The sequence below is a fragment of the Crocodylus siamensis genome, chromosome 3, assembly GCF_052110815.1.
Source record: "Crocodylus siamensis isolate JL-2025a chromosome 3, ASM5211081v1, whole genome shotgun sequence".
Lineage (NCBI taxonomy): Eukaryota > Metazoa > Chordata > Crocodylia > Crocodylidae > Crocodylus > Crocodylus siamensis.
This window is the reverse complement of record NC_143397.1, coordinates 122,911,718-122,937,876: the sequence shown is the minus strand read 5'-3', so window position 1 is coordinate 122,937,876 and position 26,159 is coordinate 122,911,718. Positions and strand designations below refer to the sequence as shown.

Sequence of the window (26,159 nt, the reverse complement as noted above, 5' to 3'; positions counted from 1 at the left end):
AAGCTAAAGTCATTGTGGTAACCCGTGCGTTTTAGCCCAAATAAATAATTTCCCTGAATCAGCATTTCATATAAATGATTTAATTTACAATAATAAATGGGAGAACAACAGAATCGTGTACAACAGAGCTTACTATTTTAAGGGTAAAGGTACTATAGGCTAGAAGAGAAATCTTATTTAAAGTAATGATAAGGAATACACCTTTTAGAGATTATTAAACTATCCAGAAGAATTCTAGAATAGATTAAAAAAAAAACATTTATCGATTTAAAACGAATCTACAACGAATACCAATAGTATTCCTTTATATGTATAGTTTTTAACATCATTTTTAATGCAACTATTTTATTGTGTTAAATGCATTTGGTTTTACCCCTGCTGCATTCTATAATATTCAAGAGGCATAAGGTGACAAAACACACCAAGTAAATTTGGAGCCAGTCGTTCTCAACTGGGGTAAGGCTCAACTTAGAAAAAATTATGGAGGGGTATCCTGAATCTAAAATAGTTGAGAACCACATGTCTGTGCCAAGTATCTTGTTGAATCAGGCTGTATTCTGTATCTATGTGGCAGACAGTGCAGTGTAGAGACCTGAATTGAACTAGCTCAGGTACAAACAGCAGTCTAGCCACAGCAGCACAGAGCTTGATACAGACTAAAATCCTGAACAGATCATACTGACACACTGAAGACACTCTACAATACTTATGCAGGTAGATTTTATAACTCAGTTATGATTCTGTTTGCATGGTGACACATTCTCTGTCTTTTAAAAGAGAACTGGACCTCATTTCTTTGTAGTTTTTCTAGGTCATTTTTCTAGCAGTTAAATCATTTCTATTTTTTAATTTTCTTTTAAATAACCACAAAAATCATAGACATTAGATTAAAAATAATCCTAAATCACCCAGTCTGCTTCCCTGTAAATGCAGGATTGTACACAATGTGCTGCCAATTCCTGTTGAAGTTTGCTCGTTGATGTCTAAGCTCACCTTTCTATGTTAGTAATATGGAAAAATAAAAGAACAGTAAGAGATTACAGAGCAAAGAAGGCTATTATTTTAGCATTGCATGAGGAACTGAGTCTGGCTATATCAGTATCTGGCAAAGTCATCTGTCAGCTAGCCAGCCTCAATATATACCTTGCTGATCCTAGCAGACATAGCTCTCCAAGTAGTAGAGTTCAGACAGACTTCTCCCTCACCTGTCATTATTAGAAGAGCTACTGTCCTTATTTCAGCAACCAGTGCAGTGATTCCTATAGTCTATGCCACCGTCTAAGTCTGACATTCATTAATATACATGAGCTCCAAGATTTTCACTCCAGTTGACCTAGATACATATTCACCTGTTGTATGTCAAGAATCTGAAGGACAGGGTATTATTCTTTAAAACCTTTTGTAGGAATAAGGAAACCTTCATTGTAGATTTCCATAATTGTATGGAGCACCCCCTGGAAGTGCCATCAGCCCCCTTCCTATTACCAGTTGCCTGAGGATGGGGAAGAAAAAAATACCGTTTGAGAATGCCTAGCCAAGTTCCTGGGTGGCCAAAACAGACCCAAGAAAGCAGCTCAAAGAAACCTGCTGATGTTGATATGTGATCAGTGTTGCCCAACTGCATTGCTCAGTTTTTACTCTGGGCAGCCTCTTTCCAAGGCTATTTGCTACCATTTTTCCGCAGGCCTTTGCTCAATCCTCAGTGCGCTTGCATTCCATGCTCCCCTTGTTTTCACCCGCCCCGCAATACGATCTTTCTCTTCTCATTTCCATAGCCCCCTCCCAACCACAAACACTTAGGAAAATATTTTTAATATAAATTATAGAACTATGGCCTTTGCCAATTACCATGCTTCTCAATCGGCCTTTTAGTATCTCTTCACCCTTAGCCCCGTGTCAGTATTGTTTACTTAGATAATAAACTCCTCAGGGCATGGGCATCTCTTACTGTATAGATAGTCTTGTCAGCCCTCTTCTCAGTCACGCTGTTCCCATAATACAATGAATAATAAATAACAACAGCTGTTTTGATCATTTTGATCAAGGGTCTGGCTCTTCTCTGAAACTGCCAACAAACACTGCAACAGAGACTCCACTGCCAATACTAATCTTTTCAGTTTTAACATTTGTTAAGCTACAATTTTAAGAGGGCATGCCAAAATAAAAGATAACTGCATCACAAATGAAAGGAACCAAAGTTCCTGAAGCACATGCACTGTAGCCAGAAACTGACCCTCCCTCCCCACCCTCCCCTCCCCTCCCCTCCCCACCCACCTAGCTTAAGTCATTTGTTCTGACAAGGGTGCACAGGAGATAGCTAATAGCAGCCTAGGACTAGTACATGATCACACCACCAACCCCAAGTGGCAAGGAAGTATAGCTGTATCCCATTTACTGTTGCAGAACTAAGGTACAGAAGAGATGAAGGCCAAAGGGCTAGATTCAAAAGAGGACATCAGATACCTCTTATGTCCCTAATGTGGAATCAACAACCCTGAGTTAGATGCCCAGGTGCTCTATATAGTAAACAAGAGGGTGTGTGTGTGTGTGTGGGGGGGGGGGTGGGAATGTGTTCTCAGAAGGGTGATCCAAAACACTCTCCAGCTGAGCATGGAGCTCTGCAGAGGTAGCCAACAGGAAACATGAAGCACAGGGGTGCCCCTGTAACTTCATTTTTCCCTGGAGCTTATGCACCTAAGTCAGAGCTGCAGGCAGCTGCCTTCACCCATTTGGGATCCAGAGCCGGAAATTCCCCTAGGGCAGGCACCAGCATCTGTTAAAAAAAATTAGACTGGGCTCACAATACTTTGTAAAGAACATCTACAAAGGTGGTGATAGTAGTGCTGCTGCCACAGGCAGCGATCTTTTTTTAATGTTAAGAGCATTCATCCCAGAAATGAGATACCAATTAAAGGACTCTCTCAGCTTAAGGGGGTTGGAACTGAACTCTCCCTTCATTCAGGAGACTGTCCTTATCATCAGTCCCTCCTGCTGAAGCACTGAATAACTGAACACTCTGTAGCCACATGAACAGCACTTTACCATGAATGATAATTCTGTATCTTAGAGCAGTGGTGTCAAACATACAGCTCACAGCAGTGGATCCAGCCTGCAAAAGTGTCATTTAGTTCAGGGCTGGTCAACTGGCAGCCTGTGGGCCCATATGCACCCCAGAGGCTGTCCCCTGCTCTCCATTTTTTCCTACTACAGCAGCCAGGTGGGGTAGACTGCCCAAGCTGTGCATGGGCCAAACTCACACTGCAGATTGGTGGTGTGCATGGCTGGCAGTGTGTCAGGCTGTGCATGAAGTTGAGTGAGGGCTGCCCAGCTCCCCCCCACTCCCTCCCAGTCATGCAGGGGGAGCCCACCCCACAGAAGCCTACACTCCTGTTTAAAGCTGTCTTACTGTCAGAGCAGCTGAGTACCCACAGCTTCAACTGACTGTAATTGCTCTTGCAAGTATTCAGTACTTCACCAGACACAACTGTAGCTCCAAGTACCTGAAGCTGGTTGCCCAGGGGATGAGGAAAGTAGTTAGTGGCTACCTATACAGCATTTTATGGGAAAAGTCTGCAGCATACGTAGGGGAAAAAATTAGTTTTCCTGAATAGAATCCAACATTCATTGTTCATTTACACTAATCCTTTCATTCTCTGCACGTTCCAGCTTCTACAGCGAGATGGAGAACCTACAGACAACATTCATTATGCAACTTTACCTGATGACCAGAATATCACTTATTCTGCATGCTGCATTCAGTGACAGGCATACTATCCCTCCCCCAGCCATGAGATGTTTTCATGTGATTAAAAGCATTGTCATAATACAGGTGCAGAAAGACAACATTCAGAATGCACAGGCAACACACCTTGGCCTTTCTATCCTCGCAATGTTTCAATCTGCAACCCCAGTATTTTCTGCTGCACAGCTATAAATACTACCAGCACACAACAGCATCAGGGCTTATTTCCTGAAAATTTGCACTGTAACAGATTTCTACCACTTCAGCTAGAGTACGGACTATAGTAGCTGCCAGCAGCAGTCTGGTATCTGTAGATAGCGCACCCGGTAAAAGGAAGAGACATAACCTGTATGTTATGCCCCAGCCCTACAGCTCTTATTCCTTCACAAGCCCATACCAGCCCACTCTCTTAAGACCATCTGGACCAAGCGAAGCTAGGAATGGAATCTTGTGCACTACCATGTTCCCAAACAGAAACAATTATCATTCATTATCCAAACTTTGGGTCAAGCAGTTCAGGCCCTGTTTTTATATCCTTGTGAGATCCCACATGCTGACTACATGCATTATGACAATGCTTTTAATTGCATGAAAGCACTGTCTAGGTCCACCAACTGCTTTTCTATGATCCCCTTAGAATCCACTACCTGAATGGACCCTTATTTTCCCTAGGGATCATAAAATGAAGAAAAATGAAGACATTTCTTACCGTGCACTTGACACTTAAACTACAGAAGCTACATATTTATGGAAAACAAATTTTAAAGCCAATCCCCTAAGTATGATCTCATCCCTTTTTGTAACGTCTTGGAATAGATGCTGCCTCCCTGAAAGAACTTGAACCAAGATCCTTCTCTGTTCTGCACCCCTCCTGGTTCTGGTAATGAAACTCCTTGCTGGTCTTTGAGAAGCACTCATATTACAACAACCTGGATAAAATAAATCCATCTGCTCTCAACTTCCTTCTTGTGTGTGTGAAGATACAGTCCAGTCACAGGCAAAGGTGCTGCTACAAGAAACCTCCACTGCTCCAGCAGAGACCCATTCAGTATTGATACCCTGATTATTTGGTCACATCTCCCAGAACATGGGTTTTCATTGCATATCAAAAACCTATAATAAAGCCTGACTCAATCAACATCACAAGTGTTTATGAAACTAAACTGAATTTATAACTAGAAACAGACATACTGCATTTACCCAAATCCACGATGGCTCAGAAAAAAAACCTCACCTTGGATTTGACTAAACATGGTATTCCTCAAAATATCATTCTCCTCCCCGACCCATCACTGTCACCAACATAATCAACTGGGTATGGTCCTGCTTGGAGAAAAGCTTTTTTGGGAAAGTTACTGTAATATACCGTCCCAAAGTCCACACCAAAACCTCTTCAAAACCAAGGTTTCTGGTATGCAATTAAAAAAAATAAATAGAGTGAAAGAAAAACAAACAAAATAAAACAAACACCCCAACCCTGTATAATCTCCTGGTCTTAATTTCACTGCCAGATTTCAAAGGATGGCTGAAAACAGGTGTTGGAACTACTTATAAAAAGGTACAAAAGTGTGGAACCAATTTTTTCGGCAGGCGTGTCACAATTAGGCCCACACTCTCTCCATGTGCTAATCAGATCCCCTTCATCTGCTCAATCTGTTGCTCTGCTTTTTGTACTGTGCTCCCTGTCCAAACTGCCACCATGCCACTCATTCCATTTCTGTTATGTACCACATGCAAAGGCTGCGGGGGCCACTTGAGGGCACGTGCTCCAAGCTGGCCACCCCTGGTATAACATATTTAAATACAGAAATTGCTGCTAGGTCCCCATTACATCCATGCATATGCACACAGACACACGCACATTATACAACTACCCAACAACCAGAGCACCACTTAGTCTGTTCACTGCATTCAGTCACCAGCATGCCATAGGTGGGGCAGGGACTGTAGGTTTTCATGCCATTAAAAGCACCCTGATGCAGAGGCACAGAAGCACCCATCCACCCCCCGGTGGAGAACTAGCAATAAAATCTGACAGTAGATGCACTGTATCTATATCTCACCCTCTCCCCTGCAACCTGCAACTGGGGGGGTGGGGATGATCTGTGGCTGGAAGATGGTCATCATCAGCTCAGGACCCATCCCTGAGCCGGGGTCGAGATCCTCCTCCAAGGCACTGCTTGCTGATGACTGCACACCTGCACACAAAATAACTGAAGCACACACTTGCTAGGAACCCAGAAGTTTACTGTTACAGCCTCATGTGCACACTAGACACTAGGGGGAAAAAGAAGAGGCCACAGGAGCTGGCGCTGGTCCCCGCTGCAGGCTTCAAAGGCTCCTTCCCCCCTCTGGTGGGGGGCCGCGGGCTCCAGCTGCCGCCTGCTCCCTCCCCGGGGAGGGTCCGGGGCCGCGGGCGCTAGAGCTAGAGCTGGCGCTGCTTGTGGCGGGGGGTGGTCTTGCAGTAGACGAAGAGGCGGCCGCGCCGCCGCACGATGAAGCAGTCTTTGCAGCGCCTCCGCAGCACCACCTTCGCCTTCATGCCCGCGCTCGGCGCCGGGAGGGGCAGGAGACGCGCGGCCGCCAGCAGCGGGCGCGGTGCCGCGCCCACAGCCACCGGGGCCCACATGGGCAGGCCGGACCGGGCCAGGGCTAGGGCCGCCACCGACAGGCGTCGCACGAGCAGCGCCGCCATGGTCGCCCTGCGCAGAAGAAAAATGACCGACGGTTAAAGGGCGGGGGCGGCGCCATCACCCGCTGCTACCAGCCCCAAGACCCTCCCTCCGTCCGCACCCGCAGACACCTGCGGTCGCCGCACCGGGAGCTAAGATGGCGGTCGGACCACGCCGGTCGCTGCCGGGACGCCCGCGCCTGCGCACAAGGCCGCACTGGGCGAGGGGGCGGAGCCCATAGCGGAGCTGGGTCTGGGCTGGAGGGACACTCGCCTTTCTCCGCCCCCTGCGTGTGGGTGTGTTTTAAAGGCTGCTGCGCATGCTTAATGGTGCCGTCGCTGTGGGTCACGTGGCCGTGCCAAGATGGCGGCGCCCAGCTCGACCTTCCGCCTGCTGGCGCGGTTGGGCTGCTGGGCCCCGGGCCGGGCGTGGTGCCGCGGCTACGGCGCGCGGGCGTCCGCCACTGGCGAGCTGGTGACACACACGGGGCAGGTGATGTGTGCCCCGGGACCGAGGCGGGAGTGCTGGCACTGTAGGCTCGGGCTCCCCGTTTCCCTGATGGAGCAGCCGGGATGGTGGAGGGCTAGGTGGCCCTGCAGGCCTGGGCCCCTTGCAGTGCTTCCTGCCGAGGCTCTGGCTACGCGGGTTCCCGCACCTTTTCATTTACACGTGCCTCGTCTGGGGCTTCTTGGTAAATCCCCTGCCCGAGCCAAACATCTCTCTGTCCAGAAAGGAGGCTCTGGCTGGGAGGGCTCCCAGGGACTGCGGAATCACTTTTCTGTCATGACCATTTGTGTCTCCAAGTAGTTTCACTGGGCAGCATCTCCTGGCTCCTTGGACTCTTTCAAGGGCCAGTGGGCACTGTCCGGTGTGTTTGGTGTCACATTTCTGTGCACTTGTTTTTAACCTGTGGCCTTTACTCCCATCCCTGCTTTGTTCTTTGTTGTTCCAAGTAATCAGCTGACACACACACACACTAGTCTTTGTTAATTGGGGGTGGGAGGGGAAGAGGAACTGTTGCTCTGTAGACCTAAGGTCTATGTCCCCAATACATGTCAAGTAGACCCAGGTTCCTATATCATTGTATTCACTAAGTCCCATTTTTTTTTTACTGTGAAGTTTTAATGGGGTCAGCGCTTTGGTGCCGTGTTGAACAGAGAACCTCCAAAGTTACTTATTTGGGAGCAAGGAATTCAAGGCATATATGGGATGGCAGGCTGTTCTGTAAGGAATGGTTCTGGAAAGCCCATAGTAGACTAACAAGCAAGCAGTTCAACACAAGATCTTGGTGCAAGGTGGCAAAATGGGCTAATAGTTCCTAATGTATAATTAAGCTGCAACTTATTTGGTATTTCAGATATATGATGAACATGACTACAGAAGAACTCGTTTCGTGACACGGCAGAAGGAGGTAAAATACGCTGTAGCTAGGCCCTGCCAGAGTTGATTTTAAATTTCTTGGTAATACCTTAAGGCTTGGTTTTATTTAAACATGTTTTTGAAGTGTAAAGACTTTTCATTCTGTTAGAGTAAAAATGGTAGACTTATTTTTGTGTTGCATGGAAACAAATAGCTTGTGCAAAGATCGTTGCTCTGTACTTTGCTGTTAATGATATCTGATGGCTTATAACTTCTCCTGGTCCACAGCTTTGATCCAAGAGCTTCTGCATACATGGATCAATGCAGGAACAGCTCTTCCTAAATAACTTCACATGTAGACCAACATTTGGCTGCAATGATTCTACTTTGGGCAGGGGGTTGGACTAGATGACCCCTGAGGTCCCTTCCAGCCCTAATTTTATATAGTTCTGTGATTCAAATATAGTTATTCCCTGTATAACGGAGAAGTATGAAAAAGTCCACATTTTAGTTAATATCAATGCATTTTTTTTGTTTTTTATTCAACTTAAATCAAATACTGACAAGTTATTTCTGGAGACGCTTGTAATAAAATTCAAGGGTAATATGACATAATATTTGATAGTTGCATTATGATGCAGACTCCTTGTCCCTCCTGCGCCTAAATATTGTACAGTAAAATCCCTGTCATCTGGGATTTTACTAACCGGCATTTCTAGCAACCAGAATTTCCAGCCGGTGTTGGGGAGGGAGAGGAAACTTGCATGCAGCTGCTGCTGCTGCCACCTACCATGCTGCACTGCCACCACTCCCACTCCTGCTCTGCATTGGGGTGGAAACCCTGTGCCCTCAGGTAAGTGGAATTTTTACGTCATCAGAACCCTCCATTCCCCACTTGTGCTCGATATCAGGGATTTTATTGTACAAACAGGTAGTGAGATTGCTTGTGGTAATGTGTTATGTCATGTAGAGGCTTGGTATGCGTGACTAAGAAATGAAGCAAAAATAATTATGCTGCAAGTGAACCTGGAGAAAAAAAATTGCTGGTGGTAAATAGCACATTAAGTCAGGGATCTCATGTAACAGTAAACAACACAAAATTTAAGCAAGGGACCCACTTCAACTATTTATATTCTATCATAGCACAGGATGGTAACACAAAGGAATTAAAGGAAGAATGGAAGCAGGAAATAGAACCTGTTTTGCACTGCACAAGCTTCTATCATCCAAGCAAATCCCAAGGAAAACAGTTTCATGTCTAAAAACATAATCAGACCATGTATAAACTTTGGCAGTCAAAGCAGGGTTCTCTCACAAGCAAACAAGATACTATTGGATTCTTCTGAAAAAAAATTCCCCCATATTTCTTGGTGTACAGTATGATCCTATAACACAAGTATGATACATAAGAACCAAGAATGCGTTCTGTCAATTTTACATAGCTCTAATCCTGACATACAAAATCACAGTACAATAACTACAGGGGTTGGGCAGTATCAAAAGAATGGAAGTTATTTGGACACCAAAGAAAGTTTCCTTGGGTACCGGAGTGGAGAGAGCTGCCTGGACACCCAAGACAAAGTTGGCTAGATTATGTAGTCAGACCAACAGAAATTAAATGTGCCTGCTTTATTCAGCCTTGGTGAGGCCATAGCTGGAGTACTGTGTCCACTTCTGGGCTCCACACTTTAGGAAGGATGTGGATAAGTTTGAGAGAGTCCAGAGGAGAGTCACACACACCATCAGAGGTCAAGAGAGCAGGCCTTATGAGGAGAGGCTGAGAGGCATGGGACTCTTCAGCTTAGAAAAGCATAGGCTCAGAGGGAACTTGGTGGCAGCCTACAAGTACATAAGGGGTGTGCATCAGGATCTGGGAGAACATCTGTTCACCTGGGCACCCCAAGGGAAGATGAGGTCCAGCGTCACAAACTGCTGGAAGACTGTTTTAGACTGGATGTAAGGAAAAACTTCTTTACTGTCTGAGTCTCCAGAGTAGACTGGAGTGGAATAGACTCCCCCTAGAGGTGATGCAAGCACCTACTCTAGACACATTCAAGAAGTGTTTGGATGATTATCTTGCTGGGGTCATTTGACCCCATCTGACTTCCTGCCCTTGGGGGGGGGAGGGGGGGGCTAGACCTGATGATCTCATGAGGTCCCTTCCAGGCCTAATGTCTATGAAATCTATTAAATGACTGGAACAAACTGGCCTATACTCTGCAGCCTGCAATCTTTCTCTTGTAAGAAAGTATAAAGACAGTCTTTACAAAATTACTATTTTTTTTAATACAACATGAGTTACATGTTCATTTGTAGTGCTCGAATCGACAGTTGTGTATGAAATATAAGTATAATAACTTGGGTGTTATGCTTCTCCTGTAATGCCTGACAATAGTAAAAACAATTTAAGCTGTCACTTAGGAAGTTTTTAAATTACGGCATGCCTCCTGCTTCAATTCAGCAAAACAGTTAAAACACAGGTGTAACTTCAAGCTCGTGCGTGGTAGTGGTATTAGGCCCTGATTCTGTAAGCATGCATATTACTTACATGAGTAGGCCTCACTTTTTTTTTTTTTTTTTTTTTTCAGTTAAACATGCAAGTGAAGGCGGTGATTACTAATATATCGTACAGTTTTCTTATATACTTTTACTGTTCTACAATGAAATATGCAAGCATTTGGTTAATGTAGGCAAGAGCTAATTTTCATTTACTTCTAATTGGCCAAACACAAGTATGACTTCTAATTTACAAATATGAAATATTCATTAAAAATATGCCTTAGTACCCCCAATCTTGAGGAAAGCAAACATACTTTCTGGAGATTACTTGAAGATATATGGCATGAAAAGTACAGAATCATTATACCACTCTAACAGATTTGGCTGGGATTTTCAGCATAGCCTAAGGGAGGCTTTCATTTCTGCCTTAGAAAATCTTTTCTGTAATCCCCATGTGAACTAGCTTGAGATGCAATAGTTTACTGTTAAAAGACATCTGTCTTGGGAATATCCTCTTAAATGTATAGGATGTGGGTGCTTAGGGAATTAAATAGACCTTCGAATTTGTGAACAGAAGTGAACATGAAGAGCATGTTCTAGTTAAATGCTCAGTCATGCCAAGTTTGAAGATACAAGTGCAATGTTACCATCGCCCTTTCGTCATAGATTTTGACATTAAATGGATTAATTACATGTAATGGGGTCACTTCGGTAAGCAGAAAATCCTGACATGGGGAGGGTGGTTATTCCTTCTAGCCCATTTCTTTTGCTGTCATTTGTATGTTATTAGAAGCTGTGAAGTTGACTTTCAACATTTTCATGGTTAGTTTTAGAGGCAAGGCTCTCAGTTAAATATATGTAGCCATAATAAGGTGTGAACAGATGAGCAGAAGCACTGAGTAGCAATGTGTAACCAGTATTAATAAGGTGGGAAAGCTAAGAACAAACTTCCGGTATGTGAAATAGCCAAAATACATTTAAGTAGTACAGTCAATATTGAAATCGGTAGAATTTTGGAAAATGACTGTTGTCATTTGCAGGATTTAAATGGTGTTTTAAATAGCTTGTACTATATGGTACCGTATTATCTTCAAGTAGGTTTCCCTAGGATGTTGGGCACAGTGTAGCATTTTATATTATGATACACTTACACAATTTTTTGTCATAATGGTCCTCCTTCCCAGTGTAACAAAATTAGATTAAAATTTGAGAGAAGCTTAATTTTTGCATAAGTTTGAGGTGTCCTTAAAACTGATCTACAAATGAGAAACGAAGCATGCTAATGCTTTTTAATTTTTCTGTCGTGTGTGCGCCTGTATTCAGTCTTTTTTTCCTTCATACTTTATTACCTTAGAAATTGATTGGTTGGGAAACTAGTAAAGCATGATATCTCTGAAGCTAAGAATGCATGTCTGCAACTCGGGGAAAGTGAATCTTTCACTCTGTTCAGGATTGGTGCGACATTATTACCTGGAGGGTACCATGTCCAGGTTTTAGCACTGCACTTGAAAAAAGATGTGGATAAATTGGAAGGAGTCCAGTGGAGTGTGATGAAAATGATTAGACATCTAGAATACATGAATTATGAGAGAAAGTTGGAAGAACTGGGATTATTTAGTCTGTAAAATACAAGAATTAAGGTAGGGGTAAGATTTTCTAGCTGTCTTCAAATACATGTAGGGTGGTAAAAAGAAAATGGTAATAAACTATTCTCTGTGGCTGCAGGAGATAGGACAAGAAGTAACGGTCTGAAAGTACAAAAACAGGAAATTCAGGTTGGATACAAGGAAGAACTTTCTAAATATGGGGGTGGATGAACACTGAAACAGATTACCTCGAGTAGCTGTACAGTCTCTATCTTCAGACATTTTGAGGAGCAGGTTGAATAAATGGTTGGCTGGAATGATTTACTTGGGAAGAATCCTCCTTTGAGCAGGAGGTTGGACTAGGTGACCTCCTGAGGTCTAGCCCTGTCTTCGTCATTTCAAGTGGAACAAATTTGGAAAGGCAGTCACACTGTCAGAAACTGTGTTTTTTAAACTTAGTCTTGGCTAATAACATTTGGAAAAAGGAAATCTTATTAAAATATTAAACCACCATTGTTCCTTGACAGACAAGGTTGGAGTCCTCAAAAACAGTTCTGAGACTTTCCAGAACTAGCCATCTTGAAACCAGGGAAGCCACAGACTTGATATTTGTAAGAGAGTGAAAACCATCTTAAAACTTTTAAAAACATTAAGAATGTAAGTAATTGAGAAGGGCTTTATTTTACTTAGTTATAAAAGAGTGGCATGTTTTTACCCCAAGTTGAATTTAATTTTCTCGGTTTGGACCTTCATTATAAAGATGAAAATTTGAATGCCCATACAGCGGGATTGAATTTGAATGTCTGTACAGCAGGATTGTTTTCTGTGACCCTCTTATTTGGGTCAAAATAGAGTGTATATTCATACTAACAAATTGCCTGTCAAGAATAAATGGTAGGGGGGAGGAACCAGAGCACCGGGTTGTCCCCTCTCATCTGGGCCTATTTCCCCCCTTCCCCTCCTCTGCCTCTGCCATTTGGGGTTTGGCCCTGCTCCCCACCCCCTGCTCTGCTGCGTCGGGCCTGGGCCACTCTGCCCCTCCTCCACCCCACCCCTGCCCGGCTGAGTCAGGCAGAGTCAAATAGTTAATCAGTGTGTGAATAAAGCGTTATGGACAGACAGACTAAGGCTTTTATAATAGATTCATAGATGCTAGGGTCGGAAGGGACCTCAATAGATCATCGAGTCCGACCCCCTGCATAAGCAGGAAAGAGTGCTGGGCCTACATTACCCCAGCTAGATACACATCCAACCTTCTCTTGAATACCCCCAGGGTAGGGGAGAGCACCACCTCCCTTGGGAGCCCGTTCCAGACCTTGGCCACTCGAACTGTGAAGAAGTTCCTCCTAATATCCAATCTAAATCTGCTCTCTTCTAGCTTGTGGCCATTATTTCTTGTAACCCCCGGGGGCGCCTTGGTGAATAAATACTCACCAATTCCCTTCTGTGCCCCCCTGACGAACTTATAGGCAGCCACCAGGTCGCCTCTCAACCTTCTCTTGCGGAGGCTGAAAAGGTCCAGTTTCTCTAATCTCTCCTCGCAGGGCTTGGCCTGCAGGCCCTTAACCATACGAGTGGCCCTTCTCTGGACCCTCTCCAGGTTATCTGCATCCTTCTTGAAGTGCGGCGCCCAGAATTGCACGCAGTACTCCAGCTGCGGTCTGACCAGCGCCCGATAGAGGGGAAGTATCACCTCCTTGGACCTATTTGTCATGCATCTGCTGATGCACGATAAAGTGCCATTGGCTTTTCTGATGGTTTCGTCACACTGCCGACTCATGTTCATCTTGGAGTCCACTAGGACTCCAAGATCCCTTTCCACTTCCGTGCCACCCAGCAGGTCATTTCCTAGGCTGTAGGTGTGCTGGACATTTTTCCTCCCTAGATGCAGCACTTTGCATTTCTCCTTGTTGAACTGCATTCTGTTGTTTTCTGCCCACTTGTCTAACCTGTCCAGGTCTGCTTGCAGCTGTTCCCTGCCCTCCGGCGTGTCCACTTCGCCCCATAGCTTAGTGTCATCTGCAAACTTGGACAGAGTACATTTCACCCCCTCGTCCAAGTCGCTGATGAAGACATTAAAGAGTATTGGTCCAAGCACCGAGCCCTGCGGGACCCCACTGCCCACACTCTTCCAGGTCGAAACCGACCCATCCACCACAACTCTCTGGGTGCGACCCTCCAGCCAATTCTCCACCCACCGGACTGTGCAGTAATCCAAGTCACAGCCCCTTAACTTGTTCACCAGTATGGGGTGGGATACCGTATCAAAGGCCTTCCTGAAGTCCAAGTATACGACATCCACCCCTCCTCCTGCGTCGAGGCATTTTGTGGTCATAAAAAGAGACTAGATTGGTCAGGCACGATCTACCTGCCACGAACCCGTGCTGGTTTCCCCTCAGCATAATATGTCCTGCCGGGCTCTCACAAATGTGAGCCTTGATGATTTTCTCAAAGATTTTGCCAAGGATGGAGGTGAGACTGACTGGCCTATAGTTACCCGGGTCCTCCTTCCTCCCCTTCTTGAAAATGGGAACCACATTGGCCCTTTTCCAGTCCTCCGGGACTTGACCCGTGCGCCACGAGTGTTCAAATATTCCCGCCAGTGGCTCTGCAATGATGTCGGCCAGTGCCTTCAGTACCCTCGGATGGAGCTCATCCGGGCCTGCCGACTTAAAGGCATCCAGTTCTTCCAAGTGACCCTGCACCACCTCAGGGTCCACGCATGGAAGTCTGGTGCCTTGCTGCTGCCTCCCTACACTCCCAGTGAGAGACTTGTCATGCCTCTCGCTTAGGAACACTGAGGCGAAGAACTCGTTGAGGAGTTCAGCCTTGTCCCCTCTGTCCGTCACCAATTGTTTCTGCCCATTTAGCAGGGGTCCTGTTCCTCCCTGGGCCTTCCTTTTACTCCCTATATAGCTAAAAAACAATTTCTTATTGTCTTTTACTTGGGTTGCCATCCTCAGCTCCATGGTAGCTTTGGCCTGTCTAACTGCCTCCCTACAAGCACGAGCAGAAGAGGTATATTCCTCTTCGGTGAGCTCTCCCTGTTTCCACTTTTTATGTGCTCCCCTTTTGGCCCTTAGTCTTCCTGGATTTCTCTGGTCAGCCAGGGAAGCCTCCTGGCCCCTTTCCCTCTTTTACCTCTCACGGGGATCGTCTCGCTTTGTGCTCGAAGGATAGCTTCCTTAAGGCACAGCCACCCTTCTTGGGCTCCCATCATTTCAAAACTACTACTCTGCAGTGCATCCTTCACTAATCGCCTGAGTTTGCTGAAATCAGCTTTCCTAAAGTCCAGCACGTTCACCCTACTGGTTACCTTACCCACTCGACGCCTTATGTTGAATTGTACTTTTAGGTGATCGCTGTCCCCCAGATGGCTACCGATCTGTAGGTCCCCTACTATGTCATCCCCCGTTGCCAATACCAGATCCAGTAAGGCATTCCCCCTAGTGGGACCATGTACCTCCTGCGTCAGGTGGAGGTCCTGTACACAGGTTAGAAACCTGCGTGAGCGGTGGGACTTCGCTGTCTGTGTCTCCCAGCAGATGTCCGGGTAGTTTAGGTCCCCCATGACCACCGCCTCTTTAGCTTTTATGGTCTCTGAGAGTTGCCTCAGGAGCCCCAAATCTATTTCTTCCCCTTGATGTGGGGGTCTGTAGCAGACCCCTACCACCAAATCCTTTTCTCCTTGCCCCCCATGTAGCCTAACCCACAGTCCTTCTAATATTAGAATACAGGTCGAGGTACCAGGAAATAAACTTGACACAATACATTTTGGGGTTTGGCCAGTACTAAGGATCTTGTTGGGAATGTCTTTCAGCATTTGTGTGGCGTTGAAGGTTTCCATCCCCAAATACCGTGGATAATACCATAACTATTTTCTAGCATGGTGGTTTCTAATGATGAGGTGTTTGCTGTGTTTGCCACACTTATCAGATGAGTCCAAATAAGATGTGTGACTGTTCAAAGACTCAGGAAGGTTCTAGTGATTTTTTTTTTTTTTTTTTTTTTTTTTTTACCTAGAACAGCTCTTTTCTGGGCAGCCCCCTTCTCCTGCACTATGATGAGATGGAACACAACATTTAGTATATAGCCTCAGTACAGTAGAAGAATAGAACTAAGCTGAAAAGGAATGACTACTTTCTGAATTAGGATAACCACTTCTTCCATTGTAGAAGCTATGCCTGACATTCCACTCATGTCTGCTACCATCTCCAAAAGGAAGCAAGTTGCTAGTTGAGTACTTCTACTGTTCCTGGTTTGTTCAAGTCAGTGGTCATTCTCTGCTACAGCCAGAGTGCAGTTGGGAAGTTTGTCCTTGTCTTGAACTGATAGGTCAGAAATTGTCCAGTGAGGAAACAAATCCTGGTAAACTGATACACATCTAAGATGTGGGGGGATGTGGGCACACTAGAAGGGAGGAATAGGTTGCAATCGGACCTGGACAGGTTACAGGGGTGGGCAGATGAGAACAGGATGGGATTCAACACTGACAAGTACAAGGTGTTGCACCTGGGGAGGAAGAACCAGCACCATACCTACAGGCTGGGGAACTCCCTTCTCATCAATGCAGAGGCAGAAAAGGATCTTGGACTCATCGTTGATGCCAAGATGAACATGGGTTGGCAGTGTAGGGATGCAGTCAGGAAGGCCAACCACACCTTGTCATGCATCCACAGATGCATCTCAAGCAGGTCCAAGGAGGTAATCCTCCCCCTCTATGCGGCACTGGTCAGGCCGCAGCTGGAGTACTGCGTCCAGTTCTGGGTGCCGCACTTCAAGAGGGATGTGGACAACATGGAGATGGTCCAAAGGAGGGCCACTCGCATGGACAGGGAGCAGCAGGGCAGGCCCTACGAGGAAAGGCTCAGGGACCTGAACCTGTTCAGCCTCCAGGAGAGAAGGCTGAGGGGGGATCTAGTGACCTGTTACAGACTAGTCAGAGGGGACCAGCAGGCACTGGGGGAGTCCCTGTTCCCCCGAGCACTACCAGGAGTGACTAGTGAGTCTCCTGCTGTGAAGCTGGAAGAGGGTAAATTCTGACAAGACATCAGGAGGCACTACTTCACTGTCAGGGCTGCTAGAATCTGGAACCAACTTCCAAGCTAAGTGGTGCTGGCTCCTACGTTAGGGGTCTTTAAGACAAGGGGTCGTTTGACCCCAATAGTCTTTCCTGCCATGGCAGGGGGTTGGACTTGATGATCTGCTCAGGTCCCTTCAGACCGTACTAACTATGATACCATCTGGTCATAAATTTCATATACAGCACCTGTGCTCCCGATCTGACTGCTCGTTAGTCTAGGTGTTTTTTGCCTTTTTCAGTTTCAGTTTTATCTCCTAATCTGAGGTCCTTTTGCTATGCATTTCTCTCATAGCTCATTTACTTGGGGTGCTGAGCAATTATGCTGTTGACAGACGTGGTGGGAAACCCCCCCCCCAAAACCCCACTTTACTGGAAAACTCAGCACATTAGTTCGACTTGGCTCCGCAGCGTCTATATAGATTGGGTGCTTTTCTCTACTAGTTGATTCAATCAGCTATTAGATAAAAGTGCCAACCCCACCCCAGTAAAGCACCCAGTCTATACAGATGTTGAGTGAGCCAGGTCCAACTAACACGCTGCCTCTTCTGGGGATGCACTGGGCTCAGTGTGGGGGGGCATGCAGAGTGTTTAAAGCGCTGTTTTTTGTTTTCTTTTTCCATGTCTGCAAGCAGCTGTACCTACTAAATTCTTCCTCCTAGAACCATTATAAACAAGGCAAGTCAGTTGCCTGAGTTTGCACTTTCAGCTGGCTGCTGAAAAGCCAAACAAATTGAAAAGCTCAGTTACTATTCGTTACATTTCTATAACTGAATTTCCACAGGAACTTGCAGCACGGTCAGAGGAAAAAGCCAAGGACATCTTATCCATAGATAGAATGGAAAAGAAATTACTAATTTCAAGAATCTCTCCTTTGATGGCTTTGACCTTTCCATGACGATAGATTCATTCCTAAATTGTAATAGTAAATGTAAATTGAAAATTGGAATATATTTAGGTTAAGGCATGTAGACTTGTGAGGTCTCCGCCTGTATTTGAAGTACAGATTTATTGTACAGGTTTTTTGTACTGTAGTTGAAAGTTAAAATGTCTTAATGGTTACAAACCAAAAAAATACTTATTTTTAGAGATGCACCAATATATCGGTTGCATATCAGATTGGTACTGATGAAAAGAAAATTAACATTATCACCCATTGGCTTTTTTTGGCCGATGTAGCCAATAACGTGATAAATGCTGCATACATGTGGCCAGGAATGCAGCCTGGCAGCTTGGAGAGCAGTTTCCAGCCGGTAAATCTGTGGTATGGGGGTGGGGGAAGGCCCATGGCTCGGTCTTGGCTCTGGGGTTGCATTTGCTGCCATGGCTGGGCAGTGGCTACCCCTGCTCCACTCCCTTGCTGTGGGGGGCCTCAATCTTTCCTCCCCCCATGCCCCTCTGCCCCCACAGACTTACCAGCAGGGTGCTGCTCTCCAAGGTGCTGGGCTGCATTCCTGTAAATTGGCTATTGGATCAGTATCGGCTGATTATAACTGGTTAATAATCAGCTATCAATATCGGCTAAGAAAGTCTTTAACGGTGCACCTCTTGTTATTTTGCTAAAGAAAGATTCCAAGTCCAAGTGCAAACCAAGAATAAAATAATTTAAATTAAGGCTTACTCGGGGTTCAGTCTCTTAGAGGTTCTCTTCTCCAGTAGGCCTTTTGGAGCAACAGTGGATTTGTCTACAAAACATTTGAAGAAAATCTCAAACAGACTGTCCTCCCTAGGAAATATTTTGGGGTATGGAGCTTTTAGAGAACATAGCTGTAAATTCTGGGTTTGGAAGTTCAGTTTTACAAAGCTAAATTGCAAAGCAGGACTATCTCCCCTTTCTAAATGTTAATGCAATAGGTGGTTGATTTGTTGAGTATTTTACAGTCATGGTAAACTGTATTCCTGAGGTGACCTGTTACCATGACATCATGTTTACGTAGGTTCTAACTAGGATGTTAACATTTATGTTAGCAAGTCTGTTTATACCTCTAGGCTTATTGAAGTAATAGGAAATTGAAATACAGAGAAGGAAAAGGGTTAGTAATCAGAAGTACATGTAAATCCATGTGTTCAAATTACTTCTGTGAACAAGTAACATTAACTTCATCATTCACTGATATCAGTAATACTGCAAGGGAATTCATTGTAGCTCTTAATTGAAAACAAGATAAGGAGTTGTAAAACCACTAAACAGTTTTAAAAAACCTATTAGAATTTTTTAGGCTATTTTAAAAATCCTATTAATATAGAATGGTGAACTTGATTGTCAAACAACTGTGCAACTAAATGAAGATAAATATCAATTAACTTCAGATCAGTTTTTAAATTTAAGACATTTCTTTAGCCAAAAAGAAAAATTGCAAGAAACCTGTGCAGGTTCAGTCTAGGGTTACTTCTAGCATCAAAAACTCAAAGATTTTTGCCTCTTTCAGCTGAGCAACTGCAGACTCTTTAGTACAGCCTAACAGTTCTTAACCTTAAGACTGGCTAGCCTAGACATAGACAGTATCTTATTTTGTAAGTTGCTACTTGAATTAAAGATGAGGTATATTTTTGAAAAGCCTAGGACGGGCAATGGCATTGTCTATTTTAGACACCACATTTCAGAGCAAGTTGTTGTTAGGTTTGGCCAGTGTTTTTTAGAAGTAACTTCATATGATTTGGTACACTAAAATGTAGTCAGTTTAAGTGGCTTAATTTAAGTGAGACCTGACTGCTCAGCATTGGAAAACTTAAGTCACATGCTCTGTTTCAGCAGAGCACTTGAGCTTAACTAACACCACCTGTGTTCAGAGACGCGCTTGCTGAATTATAATCTGGTATATGCTTAACTCTGGATTTAGAAACCTAATTTTATGTTTTTATTTTCAGAATCTTAGGGTTTTTTAGTCTAAACTGCTCAGTGCCTTCATAAGAAATGTCTTTATCAGTCAGAGATGACAAAATCTGCAAGTCGGTTATATAATTTATATTACCCAAGTCAATATATGCTGTTGTGAAATAATAGAGAATCTCAGCTAGAGTTGAAAGTGGCTAACAGAATATATGGTTAAAATACTAATTTTCCTAAAAATACTTTGGGTGTGATGTAGAGTCACTTATTTCTGATGATTTAAAAATGGAAGTGTATGAACCAGACAGAGACTTGAAGAGGTGACTGGCCAAGATGGGAAGGCAGGCAGTCCTTTGCTATGTGTTCTATAAAGGAAGAAAGCTCTAGGTTTCAGTCTGAGTCCTGCATTTTCCAGTCTAGGAGGGCTTAGTTGGTTTCTTGGTCTTAACTATGTAGACAAATAAATACATAGTATCCTAGGTGCAAAGCAGCCAAATATGAATGATATGGGACCCCCTGTATCATTTAAGTATTTACCATGTTATAGTATTTCATGTTGGCGTCCATGGCAGCATACTAAGTAATGTTCTTTGGCATGCATTATAAATATGGGTCTAGTAAACTCAAGGAAGCAGCCACTCGATTTCATGGGCAGACCCTGGGGCCAGTCACTATTTTCATGGGCTGAGTGTGGCAGGGTCCCCCCATGCCTCTGGTCAAGGGGTCCTGGCACTTCTGCCCCTCTCTGCAGATTGCCGGATGGCCCAAAAGATCAGTTTAAGTACTCTGATTAAGCCTGAGGAAGCAATTAATCCACACGTTATTAAGCATGGATTAATGCCTTCCTCGGGCTTAAAATCAGGGTAATTAAGCCACAATTTTGGGCTGTCCCCAAGCGAGCAGGCTGTACAAGCAGCTGCAGAAAGATCCCAGGCTGGCAGAGCTCTGACCTGGCTTGTTGCCAGCAGCAGGTGTACACATGCACAGTCAGCTGGGTTGGGCACCACAGGACCTGGTGCATCCTCCTGGCTGCCTACCACAGTTGGCTCAGGACCTTGCTGCAGCTGCTTGTGCAGTCTCCTGCTGTGAGCAGCCCTGTGACCCCTTCCTACCCCGCCCCCAGTTTGCTTGCTTTTTTGCAGTGAATCTGTTGTTTATCATGGAACATGCTCTAATTTGTGATTTCGGTGAAAACCACACAGTTGCAAATTTGGTAGGACCCTCATGATAAATACTGGAAGTGAGAAACTTCATTGGTAGGAAGTGCGAAGATTGAGGTACCATGTAGTCTTAAATCTGTTTCCTTGCTCAATGTGGTCTAATGTTTAATGAGTTGATCATATTTTTCCTTAGACCGTCCTTCCTTAGGCCTTTGTTATTGTGTAGACTGAATTGTGAATTAAGCAGATGTTTGTATGGTAAAGAGTATTATTTTAACTAAGGCAGTGCACTGGGGGTTGGGGAGAGATGGTTTTTGTTTCTGCTCTTTTGAATCACTGTCCTTCAGCACTTAGACTTCCCTCATTTCAGTCAACTGTGATATGCCAGACCCCCTCCAGACAATTATGAGATGGGTTCTTGAGGAATTTTATCGTGGGTCTCAAAAATGGTCATCCTGTGACTTGAGTGAGATGTCACGGTGCATGATTTTTAGGATCCAGGATAAAATTCCTTGGGTCCCTTCCCACATTTGCCAGCGCACCTGGGATTGGGCAGCTGCTTCTCAATCTCAGCTCTCCATTTGCCCAGATCTTGAAAGAGAGCCAGTCTCCAGTGTGTGGCTGCCTACATGCCCTTTAAACTTGACAGTTAGGGAGCCCTGTGTGAATGTGTCAGAGACCGACTCCCCAGTGCTGGGCTTCCTATGTACTGGAAAATTTAAATGGCTTGGGTGCAGCCTGGCAGCATGAAAATTGTATGCCTGATGCAGGGCTTCCCATGTGCAGGGGCATCCCAGCACTGGGGAGCGGCTCACTTTCCAATTAAAGTACAGTAGGAACCAGCCACAAAGGTGTTTTACATTTAATGAGTAGCATGGCTAATTCACTATTTCTATCATGTGATAAATTGCTTGAACTGGTGACATTACAGTTTGTGTGATAATTGTAAGGTGTGGAGCAAAGGAATCTGGTTTCTCCATTGCCCACTTTTATAATAGTTCCCAAACCTCATATGCAAACTGAAATTTTGCCCAACTTCTGGATAAATGTCTAGAACCAATGGAGGTCCAAGATGCAGTTTGGTGTTGTGCAGCATCTGTATCTTATGATCGTTTAAAAAAAAAAAAAAATCAAGTGCCAATATTGAGTTCTCTGGAAAATTTGTTTAAAAATCAAAATTAGTCACAGTTATTTTTCATGAGCTGTATTTTAACTATCAACAAATCTGACCTAGATAACTGAATCTTCTTGAACGTGACTAGCACAATGAATTTTCCACAGTTGTACAAAATTCCAAGGTTTAAATTCTTTAGTACATTTTCTTCAAGATTTGTATAGCAGAGCTTTGTGAACTGCTTATTGCACTTCAGAGTTCGTATGAACGCCACTTACCTGCTTTACATTGAGGATTCACAGTGATGAAAACTCATTTGTATATTTTGTATAATGTTTGCTATGATATGCAAACATACATACACAGCAGGTACTGCTTTTTAATATGAATTGCCCTGTTGTCTTGTGTGTGTGTATGTGTAATTTTATATGAAAAGGCTATTCTGGCCTTTCTGGTGAAGGCCATTAGTTCAAAGACTTATAAAGAAAATAAGTTCTAACTTGAGAAAAGAGCAAATCAGTTCATGTTGGCATTCTAAAGGGATGAGAGTGTGTTCTTCATTGATCATTTTAAGCTGCTGCTGTAACTTTAAGGGTTCTTCCCTATTGCATGCTTTTTAATATATGAAATGCAATGGCCAGGTACTAAAGTTAGTAAGAATCACTTGTCACTATTCTCCAAGTAATATCCAAAAAAATATCTCTGGTTTGACCTGCATAATCAAACTTAAATGTAGTTTGCCAGCTGGCACATATTGCCTCTAGGCTTATGAGTTATCTGTTGCTGAATTTTCCTTTAGCTGATTTGAATTCTTAACAATTAGTGGATGCACTCTGGTTTGAGGGTAGAGATTGCTGCTTTTTTTTGTTTAGAAATGCAATTAAGAGTCTAATTAGAGGTGTATGCCCTCAAAGAGAAGAGAGAGAGCATTTGAAATGTATACAGTGGATTTAGGTGAGGTTGAATGAATGTGTTTGAGACAAGCTCATACTTCAGTGCACTTGAATACTTTCAAAGGGTTTTTTTGAGCCATTCTATTTCAGTAGGCAGTTTAAATGCTCTCCTCCTAAAGCCAAGGAACTTAACTGGTTTTATGCAAATGAGAACATTAGAACAAAGAAAAAGTTAAAAGCACAACCTGTATACCATCACCTGTAGCTATTTGTGCAATAATTATTGATACTACTTTTAAAGAGAAGATGCAGAACTGTTTTTTGAGGAAAGTAAAGTTGGTGATTATTGCTTTGTGTTATACTATAGTGCACTTTTGAAACTTCTTTCTGTTGCAGGTGAATACAAGCTTTGCCATCGATTTGATAGCAGAACAACCTGTGAATGAAGCTGAAAGCAGAGTGGTATCATGCGATGGTGGTGGAGGAGCTTTGGGACATCCTAAAGTGTATATAAACTTGGTAATGAATTTTAACCTCTCTTTTGGCTATTCTGTAGCATATTTTACTTTTTGTAAGATCATCTTTTTTTTTTTTTTTGAGTGCTGTTTTAACAAGGTGAGAAGTGATTCTCTTAAACAATAGACTTATTTCTATAGTGCCACAGTGTGCTGCACACTTAAAATGGAAGATGTCTAGACTGTTTCAGCAACAGTTTTAAATGGCTTAACATGATTCTGGCCCAAAACTTGTTGAAGTCGTTAGAAATTTTTCTGTTGGCTTAAATACAAATATTTAATAATGTCAGTAATAATGGTCACTGCTCCCCCACCATTAAGTTTTCTGACCAGTGGGAAGCCCTGTGGGCTGGAAGCCGTGGCACTGCAGACTGGGATTTGAGCACTGCTGTAATAGATGTCATCGCTGGCTAAAATCCCAGTGTGGACAAAATGTGAACAGGCTGATTTCTCTTTCTGAATTATCAGAATTATTTACTAAGTTCCAGTCAGCAGCACCAGTGTAAATTTAATAAAGTTACACTTTGAAGTAATTTTATGAGGTTGAACAGAGGTCCAGTTTGTAATGGGATATCTTTTAAGGTTGATATAAACAAAGAAATTCCTTAACTTGACTTTTGATCCCAGTTCAGCAATTCAAAGATAGCAGAAATAACAATAAAAACATTGGAAACTGAGCATGTTTTACAGGTTGAGTATGAATTTTGTATTGCCATTTTTGTTACTTTTCAGAATAGCCTTGCACTTGAAATAAATAACTTCAAAATCATGCAAATTAGTTAATTTCAGAAGAAACTTGTTAGTTACACATTTCATTTTATAGAAAATTATAAAAATTATGTTTTTTTGGGTTTTTTTGACAGGATAAAGAAACGAAAACTGGGACATGTGGCTACTGCGGACTTCAGTTTAAACAGAAACATCATCACTGATAGATACTTGTGCATGCCCTGAAGAACTCTTATCAGGATTTCAACGTTATCCTAATAATAACAATAATAATAATAAAAAATTAAAGCTAAAAGTGAGTTCTTAATTTTGTGTTTTTTTTAAAAAAAGAAAAAACTACAACTTTGGAATTTTTGTTCTTAGAATTTGAAAAAAGTATGTGAATCTGTGGTGAATAAACAGGATGACCTGGAAATATTAAGCTGTTTGTTCAAATAGTTAAGATACTATTTTACTACTAATTCTTGGATATCCTATTATATAAAGATCTTGGATTTGAAACTTGTAATACTCTATTTCTGATAGGTTAAATATAGTGTTTATATTCAAATCTGATTAGACATAAGCAGGTACCTGCTGTTTCTTGGTGTTTCTCTCCTGGTTTTTTATGTTAATCCATTCATGTCTTGATTGGTATGGATTAGAACCTTAGAGGGGACATTGCACTGCAGAGTGGCTTAGTGTCTAAACATCCCTGAGTTAGCCTTCAAGGTATCCTATACTATGCATGAAGAGAGGTAAAGTGCCACAATGAGATTCAAAACCCTGGGGCCTTGGTTTAGGCAAAAGCCTGTACTAGGTATGAAAAACTTGTTCCTCCCAGTTTTCTATAGCAGATCTTAGGTAGTCGGCCAGAAATGTTGGGTTTAGGCAGAGGCATGTACCAATGTGAGACAGTCTCCTTTGTTGTGGACAAAAGCCTGTCTGCTTTTCCTTTTGTTAGGAGCTAAATACTGGAGGATCAATGGGAATTCGTAACCCAAGATATTTGTTTTCTTTGGCTGTAAGTATATTTTATGTTTTGGTGGCAACAGAGCAGGGGTGAGCAATTATTTGGACCAGAGAGCCACTTAAGGAGTTTTGATGAGCTGTCATAGGCTGGGTCAGCACCTCTGCCCCTTCCCTTCCCCACCTTGGCCTGCAGCAGCTCACCAAAACTCTCTAAGTGGCTGTGTCCTGGGGCCTGGCCCTACACTCTACCCTGTGATCTTGGGGTCTCCATGGAGACTGCTCCAGGGCAGGGTGTGCTGGGCCAAGCACATGGGATAGGGCTGTGGATGGGCAGGGAGCAACGTCCAGGTGTGGGAAGGGGGGCTAGGGCTGGGGCCCTGGACAGAGCAGTAGTCTGCTTCTACTATGCTTCTGTCAGCTCCCATCATGGATGTGCAGGCAGCAGATTGTCAATGCTGGGGCCCAGCCCTGTGCTGTCACTGGCCCCTGATCCCAGCTGCACCCACCCATCCCACTCCCAGATGGTGATCTCTGCCTGCCCGTGGCCCCATGCCTGGCTAAATGTGCCCTGTCCACGCAGGTCCCAGGCTGTTTTCCATAAAGACCCCACCTGCCCACTCTGTCTGGCACCCATGCAGTGGGTTTGGGATGGATGGGCTGGGGTCTCTGGGCAACAGAGCCGGGTCTGATGGCAGCAGCAGGTGGAAGGAGCTGGGGCTGCTGGGAAGTGGAGTTTTGCTGTGCCACTCCAGCCCTGCTGCACACCCAGGGGCTGTGCAACCAGCTGCACATGCCACAGCCAAGGCTGCCCCCAGAGTCTGGGTCAGGTAAGGCCAAGGGATCCATCATGGGCCAGATAAAAATCCATTGGTGGGCCAGATCTGGCCAATGGGTCGTATTTTGGATACGTCTGCTCTGGAGTCTACAGGCAGTCCTTAGATTTGCGACACAAATGGTTCCTGAGAACCATGTCTTTAAGTTGAAACATTGCAATTCGGAACTGATTCTTTTCCCCATAGGAAACAATGT

General features: G+C 44.0%; 2 protein-coding genes across 2 annotated transcripts; one reads left to right on the top strand and one right to left on the bottom strand.

Annotated features, from left to right (window-relative positions):
• Positions 1–5,972: 5,972 nt before the first annotated feature.
• MRPL36 (mitochondrial ribosomal protein L36) lies at positions 5,973–6,682 on the bottom strand. Its single transcript, XM_090039116.1, has 2 exons — positions 6,536–6,682; positions 5,973–6,444 (listed from the first exon to the last, which is right to left on the bottom strand). Exon 2 carries the CDS (start codon positions 6,435–6,437, stop codon positions 6,168–6,170), a length of 270 nt encoding a protein of 89 aa, XP_089895242.1. The 5' UTR covers positions 6,438–6,444; positions 6,536–6,682; the 3' UTR covers positions 5,973–6,167.
• Positions 6,683–6,732: 50 nt separating this feature from the next.
• On the top strand, positions 6,733–24,478 carry NDUFS6 (NADH:ubiquinone oxidoreductase subunit S6). The gene is made up of 4 exons (XM_090039115.1): positions 6,733–6,906; positions 7,772–7,825; positions 23,332–23,454; positions 24,314–24,478. The coding sequence occupies exons 1-4, from the start codon at positions 6,778–6,780 to the stop codon at positions 24,380–24,382; spliced, it is 375 nt and encodes a 124-aa protein (XP_089895241.1). The 5' UTR covers positions 6,733–6,777; the 3' UTR covers positions 24,383–24,478.
• The last annotated feature ends 1,681 nt before the right edge of the window (positions 24,479–26,159 follow it).